Genomic DNA, 21,652 nt, shown 5'->3' with positions numbered 1-21,652 from the left:
AAGAAAGAAAGAAAGAAAGAAAGAAAGAAAGAAAGAAAGAAAGAAAGAAAGAAAGAAAGAAAGAAAGAAAAGAAAGAAAGAAAGAAAAGAAAGAAAGAAAGAAAGAAAGAAAAGAAAGAAAGAAAGAAAGAAAAGAAAGAAAGAAAGAAAGAAAGAAAGAAAGAAAGAAAGAAAGAAAGAAAGAAAGAAAGAAAGAAAAGAAAGAAAGAAAGAAAAGAAAGACATTTGGCCTTTGTTTCAGAAGAGATTGTACTATTCCTTCAATTGTTTTCATTCCACATGAAGGAACTCAGTTTGTCCCAGGATTTCCAATCCTGACTCCTCTTAGCACTGCACTGTGAGCCTTCCAGGCTGCACTCTCTGCTCTTTCTGACCTGGGGGTAGCACTGGTCTAAAACACAGGTGCAGCATTCGAGTATTGTGAGAAGTGTCTGCCACAAGGAACTCCATACTTATCATCTCTTCAGCATCTTCCTCAAGTCTAGCTCTGCTTTGGATGTGTCAGGTTTCTTCCCATCTGCCAAGATCTGTTTCTTTAGCTCACTTTCAAACATGGTCTCCTCAGCATTTTTTTCTGAATCTTTCATTTGTGTTTGAAAAACAGCAGACCATTGAACAACTCTCTCAGTACTCCTTTCTGCCTTCAGACCACATCAGAGTACATCAACAATTTACTGGGCCACTGATGAGTGCAAAATGGGCAAAGAGGAGAGTCTTGCAAAACTCACTTTCATTAAAAAAAATAAAGTCTTATAGTGTTTATATACAGAAATAAAAATAGCAGAGTGTCAGTCAGGCATAGAAAGCAGTGTTGTCTGTATATCACTATCCATCAGCACTAGAAAATTAGTAATAAAAGTCAGTTTAGGCAATCAACCCAAGATCCCAAGGAAGAAAAAATAAATACTAGAGAATATGGATGCTCTTATAACAGCTAGAAGACTTGAGAGCAAGGAGAATAACAGAAGAGAGCAATTCTCACAGCAGTTAAGTATATAAATTATTTACTAGTCAGAGACCGAGACAGCAAGGATAAAGCTACAAAGCAGGATCTAGACAGATTATCTCTATCATAGCCCCATTGTCTCTATTCTCCCTCATCAGAGAGAGAAAAGAGTAGAGCAGAGCCCTGCTATTGATCTCCTCATTATTACTATGTTGCACAAATGCAAAGTATTTTCCTATTTCATTAGGAGAAATAAATCTAACTCTAATTTACAGTCTTACACCTAAAGTAGCCCTCTGTATGATCCACATATCCTAGCTCTACCACATGCAAGCAAAAGTTTTAAGTCTATTAAAGCCTGCCCTGTGAATAAAGGTTACCAGGCTTTTACTACGCAGAAATAAGGGCAAGTGACATCACCAGTTACTTATTAACTTAGAGCATAAAGAAAAATCATAAAAATGAGTATGAGAGTAGTACCACAAATGCAACAGGCAATAAAATTAACTGCCTCACACATGGTGAAGAAAACCTAACAAGTCCCACATTTCAGATGCAGTACGGGACGGTGTATCCGTGCTGCAGGACATTTCAGTCCTGTGTAGAGGGGATGGCAGGGGGCAGGTGAGGGACACCTGGCGCTCCGCAGGGCGAGCAGGGGAGAAGGAGCCCCAGCGGGGCCAAGGGGAGGGTGCGGGCACAGAGAGGCCCCGGGAAGCGTGAGGAGAGGGGCTACCGGGAACAACTCACAGCACCAGCGGGCCCGCCGCTGGCGGCTGTGCCCGGAGCGGCCGCGGCCTCCCCTCAGCCCCGGTACCTGGGCCCGGAGCGGCCGCGGCCTCCCCTCAGCCCCGGTACCTGGGCCCGGAGCGGCCGCGGCCTCCCCTCAGCACCGGTACCTGGGCCCGCAGCGGCCGCGGCCTCCCCTCAGCCCCGGTACCTGGGCCCGCTCCGCCGCCGAGCTCCGGTCTCCAGGCAACCGCAAGCGCCCCGGGAGCGGAGCCAGCGGGCGGGTCGGCGGCGCTACCGGGCCAATTGCGGGGGCTGCTGGTTGTTTCACTTTGGGTTGTTCGGGTTTTTTCTTTAAAGTAACCTCTGCTTTGGCCACGGTTGTGGTCATTTCAGACCTCAGTGGGAAAATTAAATTAGTGACGGGTCTGGAGGAGACAGTCTTGAGCTGCGCCAGAGAGGTTTAGGTTGGACATCAAGAAGAATTTCTTCACAGAAGAGATGATTAGATATTGGAGTGGGCTGCCCAGGAAGGTGATGGGGTCACGGTCCCCGGAGGTGTTTAAGACTGGACGAGGCACTCAGTGCCCTGGTCCAGTTGACACAGCGGTGTTCGGTCACAGTCTGGACTGGATGGTCTCGGAGATCTTTTCCAACCGAACCGACTCTGTGATTCCGTGAATTCCCCAGACCTTCTTCCCGCCCGCAGTCTTTGGCGTGCGCTCCCGTGCGCCTCTCGGTTGGGGCGCGCTGCCCCGGGCGGCGCAGCTCGGGTAACTTCCCATGCACCTGTGTGCTCAGGACATACATACATACATACAAACATACATACATATATATATAAATTTTATATTGATATATACATGTTTTGGGATATATATTTTTTCGTTTTCGTTTTACAAATACATATAAAAATATATGTGTGTGTGTGTGTGTATATGTGTATGTATGTGTATGTGTATGTATATGTGTATTTGTATATAAAGCAGTTCTTGAAGCTGCCGGCTGGTATTCCGTCTGGCGTTCGGGCGGAGGGTGCAGGTACCGAGGGAGGGGACTGCAGCCGGCAGCAGCGCCCGGCCCAGGGACAGGTGCCACGGAAGGGGAGGGACAGTGGGCGCGACGTCCCCGGGCGGAGGAGGAGGAGGAGGAGGAGGAGAGGGCGCCATGGCCCCGCGCGGGTGCTGCCGGTGGGCGCTGCTGCTGGCCTGGCTGCCGGCCGGTGAGTGCGGCCCGGGGCTTACGGCCCCCTCCGGGCCCCCGGCCCGCCCTGCCCCGGGACAGCCCCGCGGCGCAGGGGCCGGGATTTGGGAGGCACCCTCGGGTTTCGCCCTCGGTTAAGGTGCCGCGGGGTCGGGGGAGCGGCGGCGGCCCCGCGGTGAGGGGAAAGGGCGGCCCGGTCCGGGCGGGAGCTGTTCCCCCCCGGTGCCCTTTCCCGCCCGCGGGGCTCTCCCGAGCTCGGTCCGAAGCCGTGCGGAGACGAGTTTCGCTCCCCGAAGGTGCGGCTGACCTCTCTCCCGGGAGGAAGTGGCCTCCTGCTTCCTGGCAGCCTCCAGTATCGGTCGCATGCTGCCAACTCGGCTGGGACCCGGGCGCTGGGCACGGACACGGGGGGATCCCCCTTGGCCTCTCGCAAGCGCCCACCCCAGCTTTTGCTGCTGGCTCAGCAGCCGCAACCTGTTGAGGATTTCTGGGGTAGCTGCAGTGCTGCTGCACCTGCTGAGCACCTGCTCGAGTGGGGAGCAGGGGCTCGCCTCCCTGCCCACGGGCAGCCTTCAGCCAGCAGAGTTCTCTCTGCCAAGCTTTGCAGGCTACTTGATTTCTAACCTCCTCTTGGAAATAAAGCGATCATTTCGCTTCTTGGATGCCTGGGTTTTGGCTGATAATCTGGCTTTAAATACTGAAATTCGGTTTTTCACGGAGAACCAGTGAAGGAAGCAAAAAAGAATGGAGGCTATGCTTGTTTATTGTCTTGCTTGACAGCTGTGTTCCTGGAAGATGCTCTAGCCAAAACTTGGCTACACGGGGTCCAGAGGTTTGTGTCTTCACTGCAAACCATAGATGTAGCCAAAACTTACTAGTTTGGTGGTGTCCATATTTGTTCTTTCCAACCAGGATAAGAAAGATAGTGTCCTGCAGTGGAGTAATGCAGTGCAGCCCTAATTTCACAACTTTTCAGTTTTCTTGGAGATTAATGGGAAACACTGGACATGCAGCAACATCTTACTCTTTGCTGGGGAGGAACAGTAGGTTTTCAACCTCTTTAGAAAATAAGGAACTTCCCCTTCAACTCTGGTTGTTTTGAAGAACAGAGTGAGTGAGAAAGCATCCCTTCCATAAAGAGATGTGGGTTTTGTTAGTAAAAAGCATACAGTGATTTTGAATGTTTTATTCTTGTCAGAGAGATGCTGTTGTAGGAAATCCATGGAAAACATTCTGTTCCCATGAGCCTTTGCAAGTCATAATTCATATGGGGTCTCATTTAATTGACACTGAGAGCAAGGTTTTACTGATCTTGAGAGTTTGAATTGGTTTCTTGTGATTTTCTGCAATAAGACCCTAGAGTCAGCTATTTCACAATGAAAGCTGAAACAAGATGTGTTGAACTACAGTGCTTTTAAATAAGAGCAGCTGTAACTACCTGTCAGTGGTCTGGACCTTGCCATGCTACAGCATTGTAATAAACTTGTTTTATCTAGAGGCTTTCACAGCTGCTGGTTTTTTTGTGTTTAAGTGCATGTGCGTATATCTTATTTTTCAGAAAAGCCTTGGGTTCAGGGGTTTCCCTGGCCCTCTCTCTTTGTGTGGTATTCTTAAGGCAAATGAGTTTGCTCTGCCTGTGCATTCAGTTGGCTGACGAGGAGTGCCATTTCAAAGCAGAAACTGAGCAAGTACTACATTGACAATACCCTACTGCAGAATGACTTGTTGAGGCAGCATGCACCTCTGCAGCATCTTCTCCTGTGTGAAAACTGTGTGAGCTTGTATTTGCCTGGAATCTAGTGTGGAGGTGGCAGCCTAGGCACTGAATGATGCTTGACAAAGAATGATGTTTGCAGTTGTGGTCCAGGTGTTACTACATAGTAGTAGCAACTTGTTCTCTTGCTCTCATCCTGAAAACATGGAATAGAGGGAAAATCTTTGAATATATGATAAAAATCGAGTGTTGGTTCATGGAGACCTGTACAGTTGGTACCTTCAAGCATCTCACTTTTCTTCCTGACTTTTCTGCTGCCATGCTCTGCAGTTAAGAGGCAACTAGTAATAGTGCTGCAATCCCTGCCTGGTTCTCTGGCATATATTCCAAAGAGGGCATCCCACACTTGCCCTTCACTGTTTGTATTCCCTTATCAAAGGCAACTGGTGATAACTTTGCTATTGTTAACGACAAGCACAACTTACTGTACTATCAAGGTTTAAATAAGATAAACATGTTTCTGGAGTATAGCTGAACTATGGTATAGCTTATGGGAAACTTTGTAAAACCTCCCTGAGTGTGTGCAGCTGCTTGGATGGAAAGTGCTGGGGAGGTTGTTGAGTACATAACAAATACATAATGATAGCTTCATTTAAAAGGATAAAAGGTGGTAATTGATGTGTGCTGTTCTGAAGTGGTGATAAACAATTAACTACAGTGCTACAACCTGAGAGTTGTATTGTCTTAATCCTGGTCACTACTAGATAACATTCTGATGAGTGTCTGAGCAAGACCTTGATAAAATTCATTTGGTGTTTATACAAACACATGGCCCTGCAAAACTTTTCTGATTAGGATTAAAAGCCGAGGGAGTCCTGTCCCGTGTGCTTCTAGGACAGTTTTCCCCATGGAGAAGGAGAGCACAGAGTGATGTGTTTCATAATGGCTACTCATGCTTGGGAGAAAATAATTAAGGTGGGCCAATGAAGCTTTCTTGTGTCAGGGAAAGATGGGGTCATGTTCTAACCAGGATTTGTAACCTGGTTACCTAACTTCACCAGAAGGGCTGGGAGGTCTGTAGGTGCAGGTCCTGGACGGGGCCAAAGGAGATGTACTTGGGCCATTGGTGTGGTGCAGATGGTGTGATAGGAGGCCTGGGGAGTCTGTGGGCTGACAGCCTCCTGTGTTCTTGTTTGCAGGCTGCCTCTCTCTCCTGGTGACAGTGCAGGATGTTGAGCGTTACACCACCTTATTTGCCACTGTCATCCTCAAGTGTGACTACAGCACCTCAGCACAGCTGCAGGACGTGGTGGTGACCTGGCGCTTCAAATCCTTCTGCAAGGACCCCATCTTTGACTACTACTCAGCCTGTAAGTGTCAGGCTTGTCTTCCAAGGAATCCCCCTTCAAGTGGGAAGAAAGGGGAAAGTAGATTCACTGGGGTAGTACAGGCTTTTGACCCTTTCCTATGCAAAAACCAGGTGGTGGCATTTCCTTGCACTCCAAGGAAATGCAGGTCATGTCTGTGATTTCCTTTGAAATGTCAAGGCCTTATGAGATTGTAGAAATCCCATCCAAAGCAGCTATTTTGTCCTCCTTGTCATCAACTCAGAATACAGGGCAGTTCAGCTGTGGTTGACACAAGCCAATCTTGGCAGCCCCATCTTAGGCTTCAGCATGTTTGAAAGCAAGGGCCCTGCAACAAGTGGGCTTAAGGATTCAATGGGAGACCTGTGCTTGGAGCTGGATGCCTGTGACCAGGTGTTACTGATTTTAGGAAATAGAAGAAACACATGCTTTTTGAAGGGCATGAAGGCTTCTAAATAATAACATTTAGTAGTGGTGGGAGTGGGAGCATTTCACGTGCTGACATTCTGTTGCGGGCAGCCTTAATTCAGGGGTGTTCAATATGGTACATAAACTGCATCCCAGGATAACCACTTGGTCCAGAAAGGTTATTATTCCTCTACATTTAGTGTTGGTGTGGCCTCACTTGGAGTACTGTATGTGGTTCTGGGTCCCAGGATTTAAGGATATTGAGGTACTTGAATGCATCCAGAGGAGGGCAACAATGCTGATTGATAGAAGGCCTGGAAGACACATTCTGTGAGGAGCAGCTAAGAACTTTGGGCTTGTCTAGTTCAGGAAAAAGGAGACTGTGGGGTGACATCATTGCTCTCTACAGCTTCTTGAGAAGGGAAGTGAAAAGAGAGGTGCTGATTTCCTCTGCCTGGTATCCAGTGATAGGATGTGTAGGAATGACTCAGTACTACATCAGTAGTATACTGCTTTACATTTTAGATAATCATGAAATGATCAGACAGTTGGACTTGGTAACCTTTGTATGTCCCTGCCAGCTGAACTATTCTGCTCTGTTCTGTTGTTTGTAAACCCTACAGAATATTTAGGTAGCCAGCCATAGCATAACTGTACACTTAGAACTGAGCTCACAGTGGGTACTTGGTGCCCAAACTCTCCTTTGTGCAGTCTGGATGGGTTGGGTAGGCATGCTACCAAGTGCTCTACAGCCTGGTCCCCAAGCAGGAGGGTCCCTGGCTCAGCTGATCCCAGCAAAATGTGAGTGATTTTAGCCCAGGCTCAAGCTAATAGTCCCCAAAAGGGACTTCATGCTCCATTTTAGGTATGGCAGTGAATGAGCCTTTGACAAGCTTTGTCCTCATCTCTCTTCACTGTGAGCTCTTCATAGAAAATGCTGACTGAATCAGCCATTTCCCCAAACCTCAGATCCTAAATACTTGGAAATTCGATGCTGGTTTATGATATGAGTCTGTCAAAAAAGTACTGTACAGAAATTGCCTCTAGTCCTCCAGTAATTCTCTTGTGTCTTTACATTTAATCCTTAGCTGGAATCACATGATGGATTATTTTCTGTCTTTATGAGCTCCACAACATGTAATGGGATACAGGAGGGAAAGGGATACAATCCATAGAGCAGTTCACGTATGTCTGGAGATTTTGTTTGGTAGATAAACACCCTTTTGTTTTAGTTCTAGTACTCCTGGGTGTTTTATGACTTTTCTTTCAGCTTCATACTAGGAGCTGCCTTCCAGCCTACTATCATTAGCTTCTTTCTACTTCAGTCATGAGTATGGAAAGGCATCTCCTCTGCAGCTCATGCATTCTCAAAATCTCTGCCATTCCTGTGGCTCTACCTCTGTTTGTTTTTGAGTACTCCAAAGCAACTTACTGGTTTGAAGTCATGGTTTGTGTTACTAAACCAAAACAATTGCACACAATGTACTCAAGAATTTCTCTGCTGCTCACAAGACAATAGAAACTGGTCTTTTGAAATAACTTCTGACGTCTCTGATGATATGTGTTTGTAGCATACCAGGCTGGTTTAGCCCTTGGCCAGGACCCCTCTAATGACTGCAATGACAGCCAGCGGAAGGTGCGCATTGTCATCCAGAAATTTGGGCAGAAGGACCCTGTGCTGGGCATCGACTACCAGCAGCGAAAGATCACCATTCAGAACCGTGAGTGACCTCCCAGGCAGGCAGTGAACTCAGGAACTATCCAATATCTGGGTCTGCTAAGTGAAGAGAGCATGGTTAATGTCATCTGTAGCTTATATACTGCACATGGTAATGGAATAAGAGCAGTGTCCCCAGCTGGCCTGAGGGTGTTGGAGGCACTACAACCTAAGGCCGAGCTGAGGATGCCAGAGCATTTTGCTGAAGAGCATAACTGAATTGAGGAGCTCAGAAGCTAGAAAACAGTTCATTCTTCCAAGTATTACATAATTGTCCAGGTGTGTTATATGCTTCCAGCTGTCCATGGAGCAATAGATACTGCTCCTGCCAGAAGAGCCATTAGGATTGCTGACCTAAGAGGTATAGTGATCTGTGTTCCAAAACCAGTAGGGTTGGCTTCCAGCAACACAGAAAACATGGACTGGCAGTGAATGCTCTTTGTAGGAGTTGTCACTGGACTCCAGTGAGATTGTTTGAAGGTGATAGCTATGCTTGGGAAGAGGGGAGATGCAGTACTCTGTGTCTCCTGCAGGCAGAGAGCTCTTTTCAGATGGAGCCTGAACGTGGTGTCTGTCAACTGCAAATATCCCACTGACCTCTCAGTCCTTCTCCCACAGGAGCAGATCTTGTCATCAGTGAGGTCATGTGGTGGGACCACGGCATGTACTACTGCACTGTGGAAGCACCAGGAGATACCTCAGGTGATGCAGACAAAGAAGTTAAGCTGATTGTTCTCCGTAAGTGCCTGTGCTTTGTTGCCAAGATATCTCCTCCTGTTCTCCTCCACCCCAGGACATCTCCAGCAGTGGAGAGGTGTTCAGTAAGCTACCATGGCCAGATATATTAGGATCAATCCTTTTTCTGTCTCCTTTTTCCCCACAGACTGGCTCACAGTACTCCTCATCATTCTCGGTGGCCTTCTCCTCCTTCTGCTGATTGGGATATGCTGGTGCCAGTGCTGCCCCCAGTATTGCTGCTGCCACATCCAGTGTGGCTGCTGTCCAACACGGTGCTGCTGTAATCAGAAAGGTGAGGTTCAAGCAAATGTGCATCCATTTTTGGCTTCTGTCAAGACAAAAGCTTGTCTGGGAGCTTGCTGAGCTCCACTTTCTCTCTTTTGTTCAGTATCCATATAAACTGAGACATTTCTTTGGCCAGTGTGACCTCCATGACCTGCTAATCTGAAATTAGAGGGGGGATTTTGGATACATGGGATTTATCTTGCTCCTCTGTGTCCAGCTGTCAAGTTTCTCCTCACTCACACGTTGTTACCAGCTTCTCTCACACCATCCAGGGCACAAAAAGTTCCCTTGTCTGAGTAGCTCAGGACTTTCTTTCCTGTCTTGTGGTTCATATGCCTGTGTATGTGAGAAAGGCAAGCAAATGCCTTGGTACTAGTCTCCCAACTAGTATGTTGCTCTGAGAAGAATTTCATATAAATTGGAAATTTTTTATCTGCACCTTTTCTTCAGAGCTGCTCCTTCTACTAGAAAAAGGTTTTGTTTGGTTTTCTTTGGGGAAGAAAGTGAAAGTGGAGAAAGATGGTCTCTGCTGGTCAGCCTTGCAGGTGCATTCTGAAGTTTTGAGGGTAAAAAGAAACTTTGTTGCATTTGCTTTTTTATCAGTAATAAAATTTCTACAGACCCTGTTCTTTTAATAAGGCTAATGTTTGAGTTTTGGCTGTTAATTTCATATAACCTTTGCATTCCTGTAACCAAACCTTGGTTAGCAACAAGTAGACTAGTCCCCCTGAACCTTACAAAGTCTGACAATAACAAAATACAACAAATAAGTTTATTTATCATTGAAATCACTAGGTTCTTCCCCAGATGCTACAAGGAGAGGATTTATGAAGAAGGAGCTCTGTTTCAGATTTACCTTTACTTTCAAAGCAACTATTTAGTATAGCTTGGGTGTTACTAAGCTGTGAGAGTTTTAGATTTAAGTTGAATTTGCTTAGCCCTTGCAAAGAGTGAACAGAACATCCCTTTTATTGCTAAACCCAAAACTAAACATTGGAGGCTTTACAGGTTGTCATGTAAAATGTGTAGTGTTGAGGAGGCTGCAGAAATCTGGCAGAAAAATCAGTTTCTCTGAAGGGGGAGAGAGGTGATGGAGATGAGAGACTTACACCTCCAGAACTCCTAGTTCTCAGCAAAAAAGAGGTTCAGAGTTTGTGTGAGCTCCTTTCTGTTTTTCTGTGCTGCAGATTATAGCTCACTCCAGACTGCTGCTGTTATTTCCTGCCTCCTGTTAAAGTGGAGGGATTCTTGTAGGGTTCTCTAAACCTCTCCACGTTCATGAGAGAAGGTACAGACAAGTCCAGCCGCCTTGACTGGATGCTGGATTCTGTGTCTGTAATTTCCATCCAAGATGCCTGCCCTCTTTATCCGTTTTGTAAGGGATGCATGTGCCTGTTCCTCTCCACTAACACACCTTCTCTTTACGACAACCTCCCTCTGACTTATCCTATTGGCACTCCAAGAAATGACCTGGAGGCCTTGCGAAACACAGGAAGATGGATTCAGGGGACATCTTTGAAACAGTGCTGAGGAATAACATTCCACACAGCTGAAGAGAAGGCAGAAATCCTCACCTGTGTAGATCGCAGGGTGAGTGTGGGTGCTTCCTTCCCCATCATCGGCCACTAGAGGACAGCGTGGATCTGCTGAACAATCACAGGAGCCAGTGAGGCAGGATAATCCTGGGTGCTGTGAATCACACCGTTAACGAGCATGGGTTTGAAGCGAGCAATAAAAGGAGTGCAATGTTTGAGTAATTCAGGATTGATGTACAGAAATATTAGACATGCCCCAGGAGCAAGCCAATTACATTCCCCGTGGAAAGCTCTGAAAAAAGCCCATTGGAGTAAATATACATATGACCTCCTACTGTTCCTATTTGTTCCTTTTCTGCTGTGGACTTCTTCTAGTAATGAATCAGGGAAAAATAGGATATACTTGCACCTGGGTCTCACTAAGTTGCAAAATATTTTATTTTTATAATTGGCTCAGCAGCTGTTGAAGTCTGTCAAAGGTGAAGAACAGATTTTTCCAGCAGAGAATAACTGGAGGGAGCAACACAACTTTCTGGCAAAATGGGGTAGGAGTTTTGGAATTAGGGTGAATCTGACCTTCCTCAGATAAATATGTTTACTTTAAAAAGATCTGTAACTTCTGTCTGGCAGATGGGAAATCAGAGTATATATTGGATTCGAATTGGAAGGCAGAGTATCTGGGGAAGGAAGAAGGGCTGATGGTAATGAAGACCAAGGCTAATTCTGGATTTGTTAAGCTGTAGGGAGAGATCAGAAGATGTCAGGGACAGGATGACTGTGGTCCTAGTGACAGCCTTCCTACCTTAAGAGGGTGCCAAGCAGGTGTGCCCACAGGTGCTGGACCTCTTTCTCCTCAGGCAAAGACCCAGGTCAAAACCCCAGGACATGCACTCAGCAAGCTTTAGGACATTCTCAAGGTAATAACTGGAGGAATGGGAGAGGGAGAGAGGCCTTCCCCTTCTGTTTATCCCTTTTCTTTGTATTCCTATTCTCTCATTCTCTAAATTTGAAATGTAAACTGAAAGGATATCCCTTGGTAAACAAAAAAACAAAAAAAAAAAAGGAATTAAGTTTGACATAAAGTTCTTGGCAGCTGCTACCTCAGACTACACAGCTTTGAGGATATTGAGATTATTAGGGTTAAAACCCCTGAAGTTTCCAGCTTTGTAGTTCCCTCTGGTTGAAGCCAGACTGGGGAGGGGAAGGGAGTTTGCAGTGAAGAATCAAGTGGAGCTTCACAAAGTGTGGAGAAAAGGAAGGATGTGTTAAGAGGCATGGTCAGTCCCGCTTTTGCTGCAAGTGGTGCTCTGGATAAATCCAGTGAAACAGCTGAAGGAGGACATGTTTAGTAACTGGAGTGCTACCTAAAGTGGAGAGCTCAGTCCCACAGGGCATGCAGTCTAAATGCTGCCTACTGCAGTGAACCCAGGGGACAGAATTAATTGGAGCTTAGCTGTAGCCTGGTTTCTTAAAGAAGCAAATCTTATGCAGTCAACTTGTCTGTCTATCCCTTGTCTCTTTCCCTCCAATAGCTTTTAATTTCATCAGCCAGCTTCAGCCAGATTGATCAGAGGGGTGAAAGTCTCAAAGGCAATTATGTTCCTATCTGTTTCTTGAACTGTAATGTTTTGTTCATGCCTGACCAGACAGGAGGCTGCAGTAAAAGTCTGTGACTTCTGAAACTCCAGGAAAGCCATAAAAGAGAAATTTTTAAAGGCACTGTTGCTGAAAAGCTTCAGCTAGTAATAACAGACAAACCAGGTTTTGTAAGGTCAGGGACTTGCAGAATTTACTTGCTTCTAAACTTAAATTTTGATTGTTTGTGGTAGACAAAGCTAAGTTTCTGTAAGATGTTTTTAGGTATTCCCCCAAATGAGGCAGCAATGAGCTATGGATTGAAGACAAGTGAGCTTGTCTGTGTTGAGGGGATGAGATAGAAATGCTGAAAAAAAGGAAGTGAAATTGGAGTCTGACCCCACTAATAGGGGTCTGGAGTTAGCAGTGGTGGAAACCCTGTGAAAGAGAGAAATTTCCACTGTTTCACACTGGACATTGCTGTTGAGAACAGGAAATTTAGTTTGTTCACCACTTTGACCACGCTGTCTAAGGGGATTTAATTTTAGCAGTCATTCTGAGGTAAATTATGGAGTGACAAGAAGAGTGGTCAAAAGACTAGAAAGGGAAAAGCTGAACAGTGCACCTCTGAGTGCCCTCTTTGTGAAACAGAGAGAAAATGATGGAGTGTAGAGTGGAAAATATGATCTGGACGGAACCCATATAATGGTTGCAAGGAAAGGTCTCATTTAGTGGGAAATCGAAGCCAGAAGAGAAAAGGACCAGTGATGAGGTGAAAGAACTTTGAGAGAGAGAAAATGGTTGCATGTCTTGATGTATGAAACATTATTTCTCACCTTTTTGCAGCTCTACTCATAAAGACAGGGCAAGTAGAAGTCTTAACTTAGTTATGTGCTGCATACTTAATCATAGTATAATTTGTTCCCAGTTGTTGGGACTGGAATCACAATGCTAGGCAGTAAAGCTTTTCTTCTGTTTTAGGTACTTTTTTGAAGATGTACAAATTTGCATTGGCATTTCCTGTGCTCTGATTTACCTTTGTTATAGGGTGAAGAGAGATTTTAATTTTTTGAGCTTCCTGTATCCAAAGGCTACAGCCTGTGAAGCAAAATGGTATGTGATCTGCAAATTGTGCCCTCTGGACAGGTACTGTAAGCTTTCTTTGTCTTTTACAGTACTGGAACGGCACCAGTTCATGAAGCGGGCTCAGGCACTTGCGCCTTGGTTATCACCCAACATGTTCTACGGAGCTGGTGACAGGAACTCAAAACTTTCCTCTTACCAGCTGAACCCTCTGTTGCAGCAAGGTGAGACCATGGGCACCATTTCAGAGGGAAATCAGGATGAGAAACAGGTAACTTCTTCAGGAAGTTCAGCATTGAGGCTTTAGCCTCTCTACCAGAAAAGAGAGAAGGATGTTCCTAGCATGACTGTAAATCCTAGAATGACAGCTCTGCCATACCTGCAGCTCACCAAAAACTTGTCTGGGTGCATAAAAACAGCCTGGTATCCTAATTGTCTTGCTGGGCTCAGTGCTGGGTGAAGCAGTTTAACTCTAACTAAGGTGTATCTGTGCTACACCCCAGGGACTGCAGGGTAAATATACCCAGCTTATCTTGCTTTGTGTGGCAGAGGAGGGTACTGTCTCTTTGTTCTGCTGTGCTGGTCACGGTCAACTCCTTATAGCCAGAACTGACATGACAAGTGAGGTGCAATTTGTTTGAGTTCTTATCAAATGTCTAGTCTTCAAATGATTAAGGGCAAACTGCCTTCTGTGCAGCAGATCTAGCCTGTGTGCAGCAAAAAATGAAGGACTCTTTAATGAACCAGGAAGACTTTTCTTCTCCATTTGTTGCTTATATCTGTACATAGATGTGTGTGTGTGTATGTATGTGTGCATACATATAAAATTTTCTTTTTTTTTATTTTCATTTTCTTTTGCAGTATTTCTTCTGGTTCAATGAAATGCGAAAGGAAACATTATGGTCTTTCTCTGATTATTTTTAAATAAAATATGGTATCAGTGCTGTAGGAAAAAGTGTTCCTTTAAATACACAGACTGTATTTCCAGGTATGCTGGAAGCTTACCTCTGTACTGCCTAAAACATGTTAGATCATGCTGCAGCTTCTTAGTTACTGCTCTTTGCACCATACCTCATTTGGTCTGGTTGTGGTGCCTGAGACAGCTCTTGCAGTGAGGTGGAGCAGGAGAAGAGAAGCAACTCAGCCAGGATCATGAGTGCAGAAGGGCCTTCAGTGTTTTCTCTTGACTTTCTGTGTTCTCCTGTGCTTTTATCCTTAGATGTATCTCTACAGAACAGTCTTGCACTGGTGCAGCCACAAGCCCAGCTCTCCCACAAGAGCGGTGTTCTGGACTATCTGGAGTCTGAAATCCAAAACCTGAACGTGTCCCAGCCGCGGGCGCCTCCCCACCAGCGGCAGGCTGTGCAGCCCAGCTTGCTGTCCTCGCTGGGCTCCGACATCCTGCCACCTCCTCTTACTGACCACATCTCCTCCATCCATGGCAGCAGCAGCTCCTCACGGCCACAAAGAGCTGCCCGCACCCCCAGGCCCTGGGACTCCGCAGCAGAGGACAGAAGGGAAAACCGGAGGTGGCCCTTGCCTTCCAGTGGGGATTCTCATTCCAGCTACAGTCAGGAGCCCTGGGACAGGCAGAGAGAGGATCATCCTCAGAGGCAGAGGACAGGTGGCTACAATGGCAGGCCCCAGCACTCCAGACGGGATGTGTCACCCCCACGCCAGGCTGAGAGGGGCAAGAGCAGCAGCAGTTTCTATCCAGAGGAGACCAAGGAGCGCTCCAGCCACCATCGTGGTGGGAGGCAGGAGCCCGGGGGAAGGCGAGAATATGAGCACCATGCTGGGAGGAGCAATTACTCTGGCCAGAGGCGACACAGCTACTCCCCCCCCTCTTCTCGCAGGGGCTCGTGGAGCTCCTCAGAGGAGCAGGTCCGTGTCCCGGTGTCAAACCGCAGGCGGAGGAACCGCAGGTCCCGGGAGTGGCCAGAAGAGAAACCCCCCAGTTACCGCTCCTTAGAAATCATCCCAGCTCAGGACAAGAAGCACAAAAGCAGTGCAGGGACCCGCTCGGTGAGTCAGCTGTCTTTGTGATTTCCCACCTAAGGGAAAAGGTGGGGCTCAGGGATTGAGAGGGAGTGTTTTCTACCTTCTGTAGTCTGTTGTCTTTCAAAAAGAGGCCAAGGAGCAAGGAGTGCTCTGCACAGCATGGTTATGAAGAGGCTGCTGAGTACCTGCCTTCTGACAGGCATTGCCTGGAGGTAGCGTGTTCAGGGGCAAAGTAAAAAGTCAAATCCCTGGAAGTGTTCAATGCCAAGTTGGGTGGGGCCCTGATCAACCTGTCTAGTGGCAGGTGTCCCTGCCCAGGGTGGGGGAGTTGGAACCAGGTGATCTTTAAGTTCCCTTCCAACCCAAATGATGCTGTGATTCAGTGATTCTGAAATAAATTATGTCCCCTACAGGGTGACATGTTATATTCTTGTCCCCATCCGGAGGCTTTTGGGATTCTGTGTATATATTGGTGTTAAAATAGATGTTCTGGTACTGACTGGGGAGAAAGCACTTCCAGACTTGGCAACAGCATCCGTCCCTCTGTAACCAGCTGTTCTGCAGGTGTTGGTTTATTTCTGATTTCTTTTAAAAAGTGCATAATATTTTTAAGATGGCACGTATGGGAAAACATCCAGGTACGATGGCTAAAGCTGCATGAAATCGGCTTTAAGGTCATGGGTGGCATGGATGAAAAATGTGCCGTTCTCCAGGCCAGGTAGAAGAGGCTGACTCCCTTGTTGGGACTCCTGAGAGCTGAACATACATTATGTGGGCAGTGAACAGCTACTGTTCAGAGCTCTTCTTGTCAGTTTGCGCTGGGATTAGACTTCAGGTAGCAACCTAAGTGTGAAAAGCTTCATATCCAATTGCTAATCTCCAAATTAGACAGTGTATTCCCCCTGGAAAAATGGAGATCCTTTTAAATCAAAAAATGTTAAGTGTCCCTTGTCACACATATGCAGAATTTTAAAAGGTGGGAGTATTTTGAGGGGCTGTATGTTGCACATTACCATTTTCCCTTCTGTGTTGTGGAAGGAAGTGTAATTCTGGTTCCAGATGGAATGTGTACATGTATGAATGGTTTTTGTTGTGGTGCTCAGAGCAGGTAGGAAGACATAGGATTTTCATTCATCATTCCTCATTCCTGAATCTTTTATTTTCTCTTGCAGGACAGAGGAAGTTCCTACAGTGGAAGAAGCATAGTCATTTGATGTCAATACTGGAAGAACTAAGATTCCCACTGGACTCCTCCTAGTTTTTCTATTTAGGTTGGGATGGCTGCTTTTGATTGAACAGACAAACAGCAATAAAACAGATGAAGCAGCTTCCCCTTAGGCTTACAAGTCTGAAGAATATTTGTCTAGTGCCATGAAAGCCATACATAACCTATTTTTATTGCTGTGATTTGGAAACTTAGGTTGGGCTAAGTTCTAATGGGCTGAGGTTTATTGAAAACATTCTAGTAGAAACAGCAGATTTGTTCACTAAACAGTGTATTCCCAGTCTTTAAAGAGAGATACCAGTTCTCTCTGTTAAGTGTCGTGGCACTGCAGGGAGCCCAGTCTGTAGAATGCTGGTGCTTTGCACACCAGTTACTGGAGGAAGGTTCCAATGTTCACAGAGTTGTAAAGTCACAAGACAGTAGAAAAATTTAGATTGGAAGAGGCCTCTGGACATCATCTGATCCAGTGCCCTGGGAGCTTTGTGGAGGGAGGCACAACATCTTTCTAAGGCCCTTTGTTGTGCCTCAGAATGTGTAATGTTTGTTGCTTCTGCCTGGCTGCTCAGCATAGCTGGGACAGTTGTGTCCTTTTGTCCCCACTAAGCCTCTCTCCCAAACAGGAGGATCACAGTGTTGGAAGAATGTTGAGTGCCTTAATAAGGTCTCACTGGCATGTCTGCAAATTCCCAGCTTATCTGCTCTTTACTGACTGAAAGAACCTGTTCTTCTTTGAACCTAGACCTTAGTGCCTTAAAAGACACTTGTTCTAGCCTTTCATCCAGACTTGAATTTATTTGTAAACTTAAATTTATCAAGGTTTGTCCTTCCCTACAAGGACTGATCAAAGTATGACTACTCTTCTTTATACCATGGACCAGAATTTCCTTCAGCTCAAGTAAGCATGGTTTTGATGAATATATCTTGCCTAAGCCATGTACTTTTTTCCATATATTTTATATTCTCCCTTTCCTCTCCATGCCATGTATCATATACATGGGGTGGGATAAAGGGCTCTGGGGAAGTCTTATAGTCACCATTTTTACTTGATCTTTACCCTGACCAACCCTGCATGTGTGGTGCATCTGATCTGGAGCTGGATTGTAGGATTTCCTCAGTTCCCACCCTGACACTACAATACAGAATTTCTCCATGCTTTGAGACCAGTTGTGAAGGAGAACTTGTCATTTCTGCTTGATGAGATTAATCCACTGTTTTAATTTAAAATGTGCTGGAGAAAGAGAAAGAGAAGTTCTGTGGATGCTGGCTGCTTCCACGGGAAGCTGTCTTGCCAGAGGCGCTTCTTGGATTTAAGAGACTCTGTGGTTGGTGAGGAGCTTTTGGAGAATCTTGTGAATTTTTTGGTAACCCAGAGGCACTGGAGATTGGCCAGTACGAATGACTGTCTTGCCTAGCTTATTTCCTAGCCTGTCCCACATGGCTTGCTACTTGCTACTGTTACCCTTGCTACTGTTTGGTTTTTAATGTCCTAATTACTGATGTGCTTATGCTTTTCCCTGGAAAATGTGGAGAGGCTTTCACTTTCTCCACCTCTTTTTTTTTTTTTTTTTTCCTTTGGACAGTGATGGGAAACATCACACTTTGAACAGGTGGTTCTAGCTTCCAGTGTAATTGCTGGTCAAACAAGGGCTAGTCAGAGTGCTCATCTTCCTACAATTTCTTGGCTGAACATGCTTATTTCTAATTCCTGCCTATGGAGATAAAGTAGGAGGACCAAGGACCTTCTCTGGTTGACTTTGTTTCAGCACTGGAGGCCTACTTTTTGAAGACAGAGGGTCTCTTTCTTACTGTTGATGGCTATCACAAAAATTTTTTAAAAAAAGAGCTAAAAGACTGACTCCAATGTTTGAAGTCAAGAAAGGAGGGAGGGCTGTAATTAGCATTGTGCTTGTCTGCATTAGGCCCAGATGAATTATGTGAATTGACCCATGAGTCAGGTTTGAAATAAAGGGAATTGTGTTTGCAGAACTTGGAAAGCTAGGATCGCTCTTGTATCTATCAGCCACTGTCTGTGGATCATTTTTTTCTAATTTTATAACATGATTAGGATTTTATGAACCACCTTTTTGTATGATGGATTATTTTTATTAGTTAAGAGGCATTTACGATGACTGCAATGACAGAAAATTATATGGGGCTGCTTCTTCCAAAACTAGCAACCAGTTTACATATTATTAGATATTTACCTTCTGCTGACTTTTAACAGATTTCCAGGGCCCTGCAGATTCTACCCTTGGAAGCTGAATTGGTAACTTGGAATTTGACTCTTTCCTTGTGCCTCCAATAGGTTCATATATTATGCAAGACAACTTTTTCCTGTCCTAGCCCAAATGTCCAGGCTTCAGGAAAGGGCTGCCTCTTTCTCCATCAAAGAGTAGAGGCTATTTGAGACACACAGTGAGATTCCAAGATAGTTGCATGGAAGGAGTTCACTTTCCTTCACATTCAAATGTGTACAAGCCAACACGTATACAGCAAGTTTTCCCAAGAGCAAGAAGCCACTCACACTGCAAGAAAAACCAAGATGACTCTCTCTGTAACAGGAGTAGGTGTTGGAGCTGCTGGAGTATGAGCACACCAACAGCAGAAGTGGTGCTTTTTTTGTATCCATCCTATGAAGGAGCCCTCCACCTTTCTTTGTTCCTGTAGTCCCCATAATTGAGCTAGGGTGACTAATTGTAGATTTGTGAACACAATTCACAAATTGTTAAGTCTGAAGGGTTTTATCTATATCATACTTGATTTCCTCTTCAGTGACTTTGTTCATGTTTATAGAAACATTAAACAAAACTCTTCAGGGAAAATTGATTGTATCTCCATGTTAATTCTGTATCTTCTTAAATTGTGACAGAAGCAGATTGGGTGATCCAGCAGGGAAGCAGAAATGATACCAGGCTTACTGGTCTGCGGACCACTGTGGTTCATAAAGCACCAGTTGGTGGGCTGTGAAATAACGACAGAGGAAATCTATCTTTTTGTGCTTTACAACTGCAAGCAGAAAGAAAAGTGGGAAGGAAATAGGCTCTGCCTTAGATTCTTATTTCTGATTTTAATTGGCTATAAATGAAACCCATTGGGGCAGCATTGTACAATACAACGTGGACCCTTTTCCTGTAAGATCACAGGGTCTTTGACTTTTTAAGAGAGAGAACGAACAGCTCCAATACAGCACACTGAAAGAAATAACAGTAGGAAATATCCTAGCCCCATTCTTTTTACATTCCAATTTATTCATGCTTAATTTTTTAGCCATTCCAAAGAGCTGATTTTCATATCTCAGCCCATTTGTGATGGAAAAAGTTGAATATTTCACATATGGAAGGTATTGCTATTCTAGATTTTTGTTCTGTTCATGCTGGAAGAACAAGGAAAATACCTTACCCCCAAAGAATGAATCTTTTGTCGCAGATAAAGCGCTTTCATAGCCACCAGTGTTACCCTGATTTAAAATAATGTAATGAGTAAGTGACCATGCCACGCAGGGCTAGATAAGGTCACCCATGCTACAGTCAGCTGCTTTCTACCTCAGACCAGAGATGCATAAGAGAGATAAAGAATCGTGTGGTTTTTTCTTTGATTAAGAAAATACTTGCAATATCTGCCTTTCTTGCTTATTTGCAGAGCGCCCTGCCATTCTGGAATGCCATTCCAGGAATGGGGAGCAAGGGCTGCTTCTGTGCAATCATTGATCTGCGGTCTTGGCAAGTGCCTGTTTGGCACTGGAAAGTGCTGAAACGCCCAGCTGCTATCTCTGGGATTGTATTCATGATAGCACTGCCTAAAGTTAGGGTGACTTCAGGACTGGGAACTTGGCTTGTGTGGTAACAGCTGCAATGCAAAGCTCTAGCAGTATGAATTGCCACACAGGGCAGCTAAGTCCCTTCTGTTACTACCTCCTGCAGCACATCATTTTAAAACACCATCTTAGAGCCTCCCATTTGTTGACCTGACATAAGAAAGAAATGACACTTGAGGTTATCTTAAATTAACCCCTACAAGTAATGACTGTTCATTCCTGTTTCTGCTAAGTTTAATGCCTATGATGTGCCTTGTGCTGGTCTTCTGAATGTTATTCCAGCTGTAAAAGAAGATGATACATGTGTAGATTCTCTTCAATGACTGTCTAATGTATAATTGAAATATAAAAGAACTTTTAACCAGTTGCTCTAGTGTATTCTTCCTAGACCATAAATTGCTTTTTAGTGTTTGTACCAGAAGTAGAACTGAAAAGTCTCTGTTCTTATTTCTTGAGTTAACCTTTTTACACATCAGTAAGAATCTTCTGCTGTTATTTTATTGGACAAAAATGCAAAATGGTTTGCTTGTATGTGGGATTTTTCTTTCTTATTTTGGAAGACTTATTTTTCTTTATTTTTCTAAGAAAAAAGATCATTTGCATAAAAACCTAGAGAGTGGAAAAATGTTTGGAAACCACTGTCAGCCCTCTTCAATGATGTGACTCATTGTAGCTTGGCTGCCATGTCTGTAAAACAAGAACACTTACTGTTTGGTTCTAAAGCACTTGGAGCATCGTGAGAGGAAAAGTCCTCTAGAAATCTTGTTTGGCTGATAAATGAAGGTACTGGTTGAGCTTTTCACACTTGCCACATGTGAGAGTCACCCAATAAACAAGTGGTTGACGTGAGAATGGAAATCTGTTGGGTCTCACACAGTAGGCCCAATTTCTGTCCTCCCATTCCCCCAGCTGGCACCCTTTGTAGTTCAGTGTTGCAGCCTTTCTGTCTCCTACCCCTGGCTGCATGTGCCAAAAACAGGTGACAGGACCTACTGGAGACCCAAGGGCCACTTGGACCACAAGCTATGGGAAAACATTCCCTACACCAGCAGTGCAGCCACTTTCTGACTGGGACTGGGGAGCCTCAGGAGATGTTACCATAGAACCTTAAGAATGGTTTGCATTGGAAGGGACCTTACAAGGTCATCTCATTCACCCTGCCCCTGCCTTAGCCAGGGATACCTTCCACTAGACCAGGTTGCTCAAAGCCCCATCCAACCTGGCCTTGAATACTTCCAGTATTCAACTGTTCCACTGAACAACCTGTTCCACTGTCTCACTTCCCTCACAGTAAAGAATTCTTTCTTGCATC

At 45.1% G+C, this 21,652-nt stretch overlaps 2 protein-coding genes across 3 annotated transcripts in view; one reads left to right on the top strand and one right to left on the bottom strand.

Moving 5' to 3' along the window:
• CFAP44 (cilia and flagella associated protein 44) overlaps positions 1–2,486 on the bottom strand; it is a 42,614-nt gene extending 40,128 nt beyond the window's left edge. For both annotated transcript variants that reach the window (XM_015641862.3, XM_033517554.1), the window contains exon 1: positions 1,887–2,486. The gene's annotated coding sequence lies outside the window, so the exon portion shown is untranslated. The remainder of the gene's footprint in view (positions 1–1,886) is intronic.
• Positions 2,487–2,814: 328 nt separating this feature from the next.
• On the top strand, positions 2,815–20,706 carry ILDR1 (immunoglobulin like domain containing receptor 1). The gene is made up of 8 exons (XM_015647004.2): positions 2,815–2,897; positions 5,792–5,962; positions 7,939–8,088; positions 8,703–8,822; positions 8,968–9,114; positions 13,393–13,524; positions 14,520–15,325; positions 16,474–20,706. The coding sequence occupies exons 1-8, from the start codon at positions 2,843–2,845 to the stop codon at positions 16,513–16,515; spliced, it is 1,623 nt and encodes a 540-aa protein (XP_015502490.1). The 5' UTR covers positions 2,815–2,842; the 3' UTR covers positions 16,516–20,706.
• The last annotated feature ends 946 nt before the right edge of the window (positions 20,707–21,652 follow it).

The sequence above is a fragment of the Parus major genome, chromosome 1 (genome assembly GCF_001522545.3).
Source record: "Parus major isolate Abel chromosome 1, Parus_major1.1, whole genome shotgun sequence".
Classification (NCBI taxonomy): Eukaryota; Metazoa; Chordata; class Aves; order Passeriformes; family Paridae; genus Parus; species Parus major.
Note: the sequence above shows the minus strand (reverse complement) of the source record. Positions and strands in the feature narration are given on the sequence as shown.

Bases quoted from the DNA above. Each gene is read 5' to 3' on its own strand.
- ILDR1 (XM_015647004.2), top strand. From the start codon at position 2,843: ATGGCCCCGCGCGGGTGCTGCCGGTGGGCGCTGCTGCTGGCCTGGCTG. The intron at 5,963-7,938 runs GTAAGTGTCAGG...ATGTGTTTGTAG, and splicing joins CTTTGACTACTACTCAGCCT to CATACCAGGCTGGTTTAGCC. The intron at 8,089-8,702 runs GTGAGTGACCTC...CTTCTCCCACAG, and splicing joins AAAGATCACCATTCAGAACC to GAGCAGATCTTGTCATCAGT.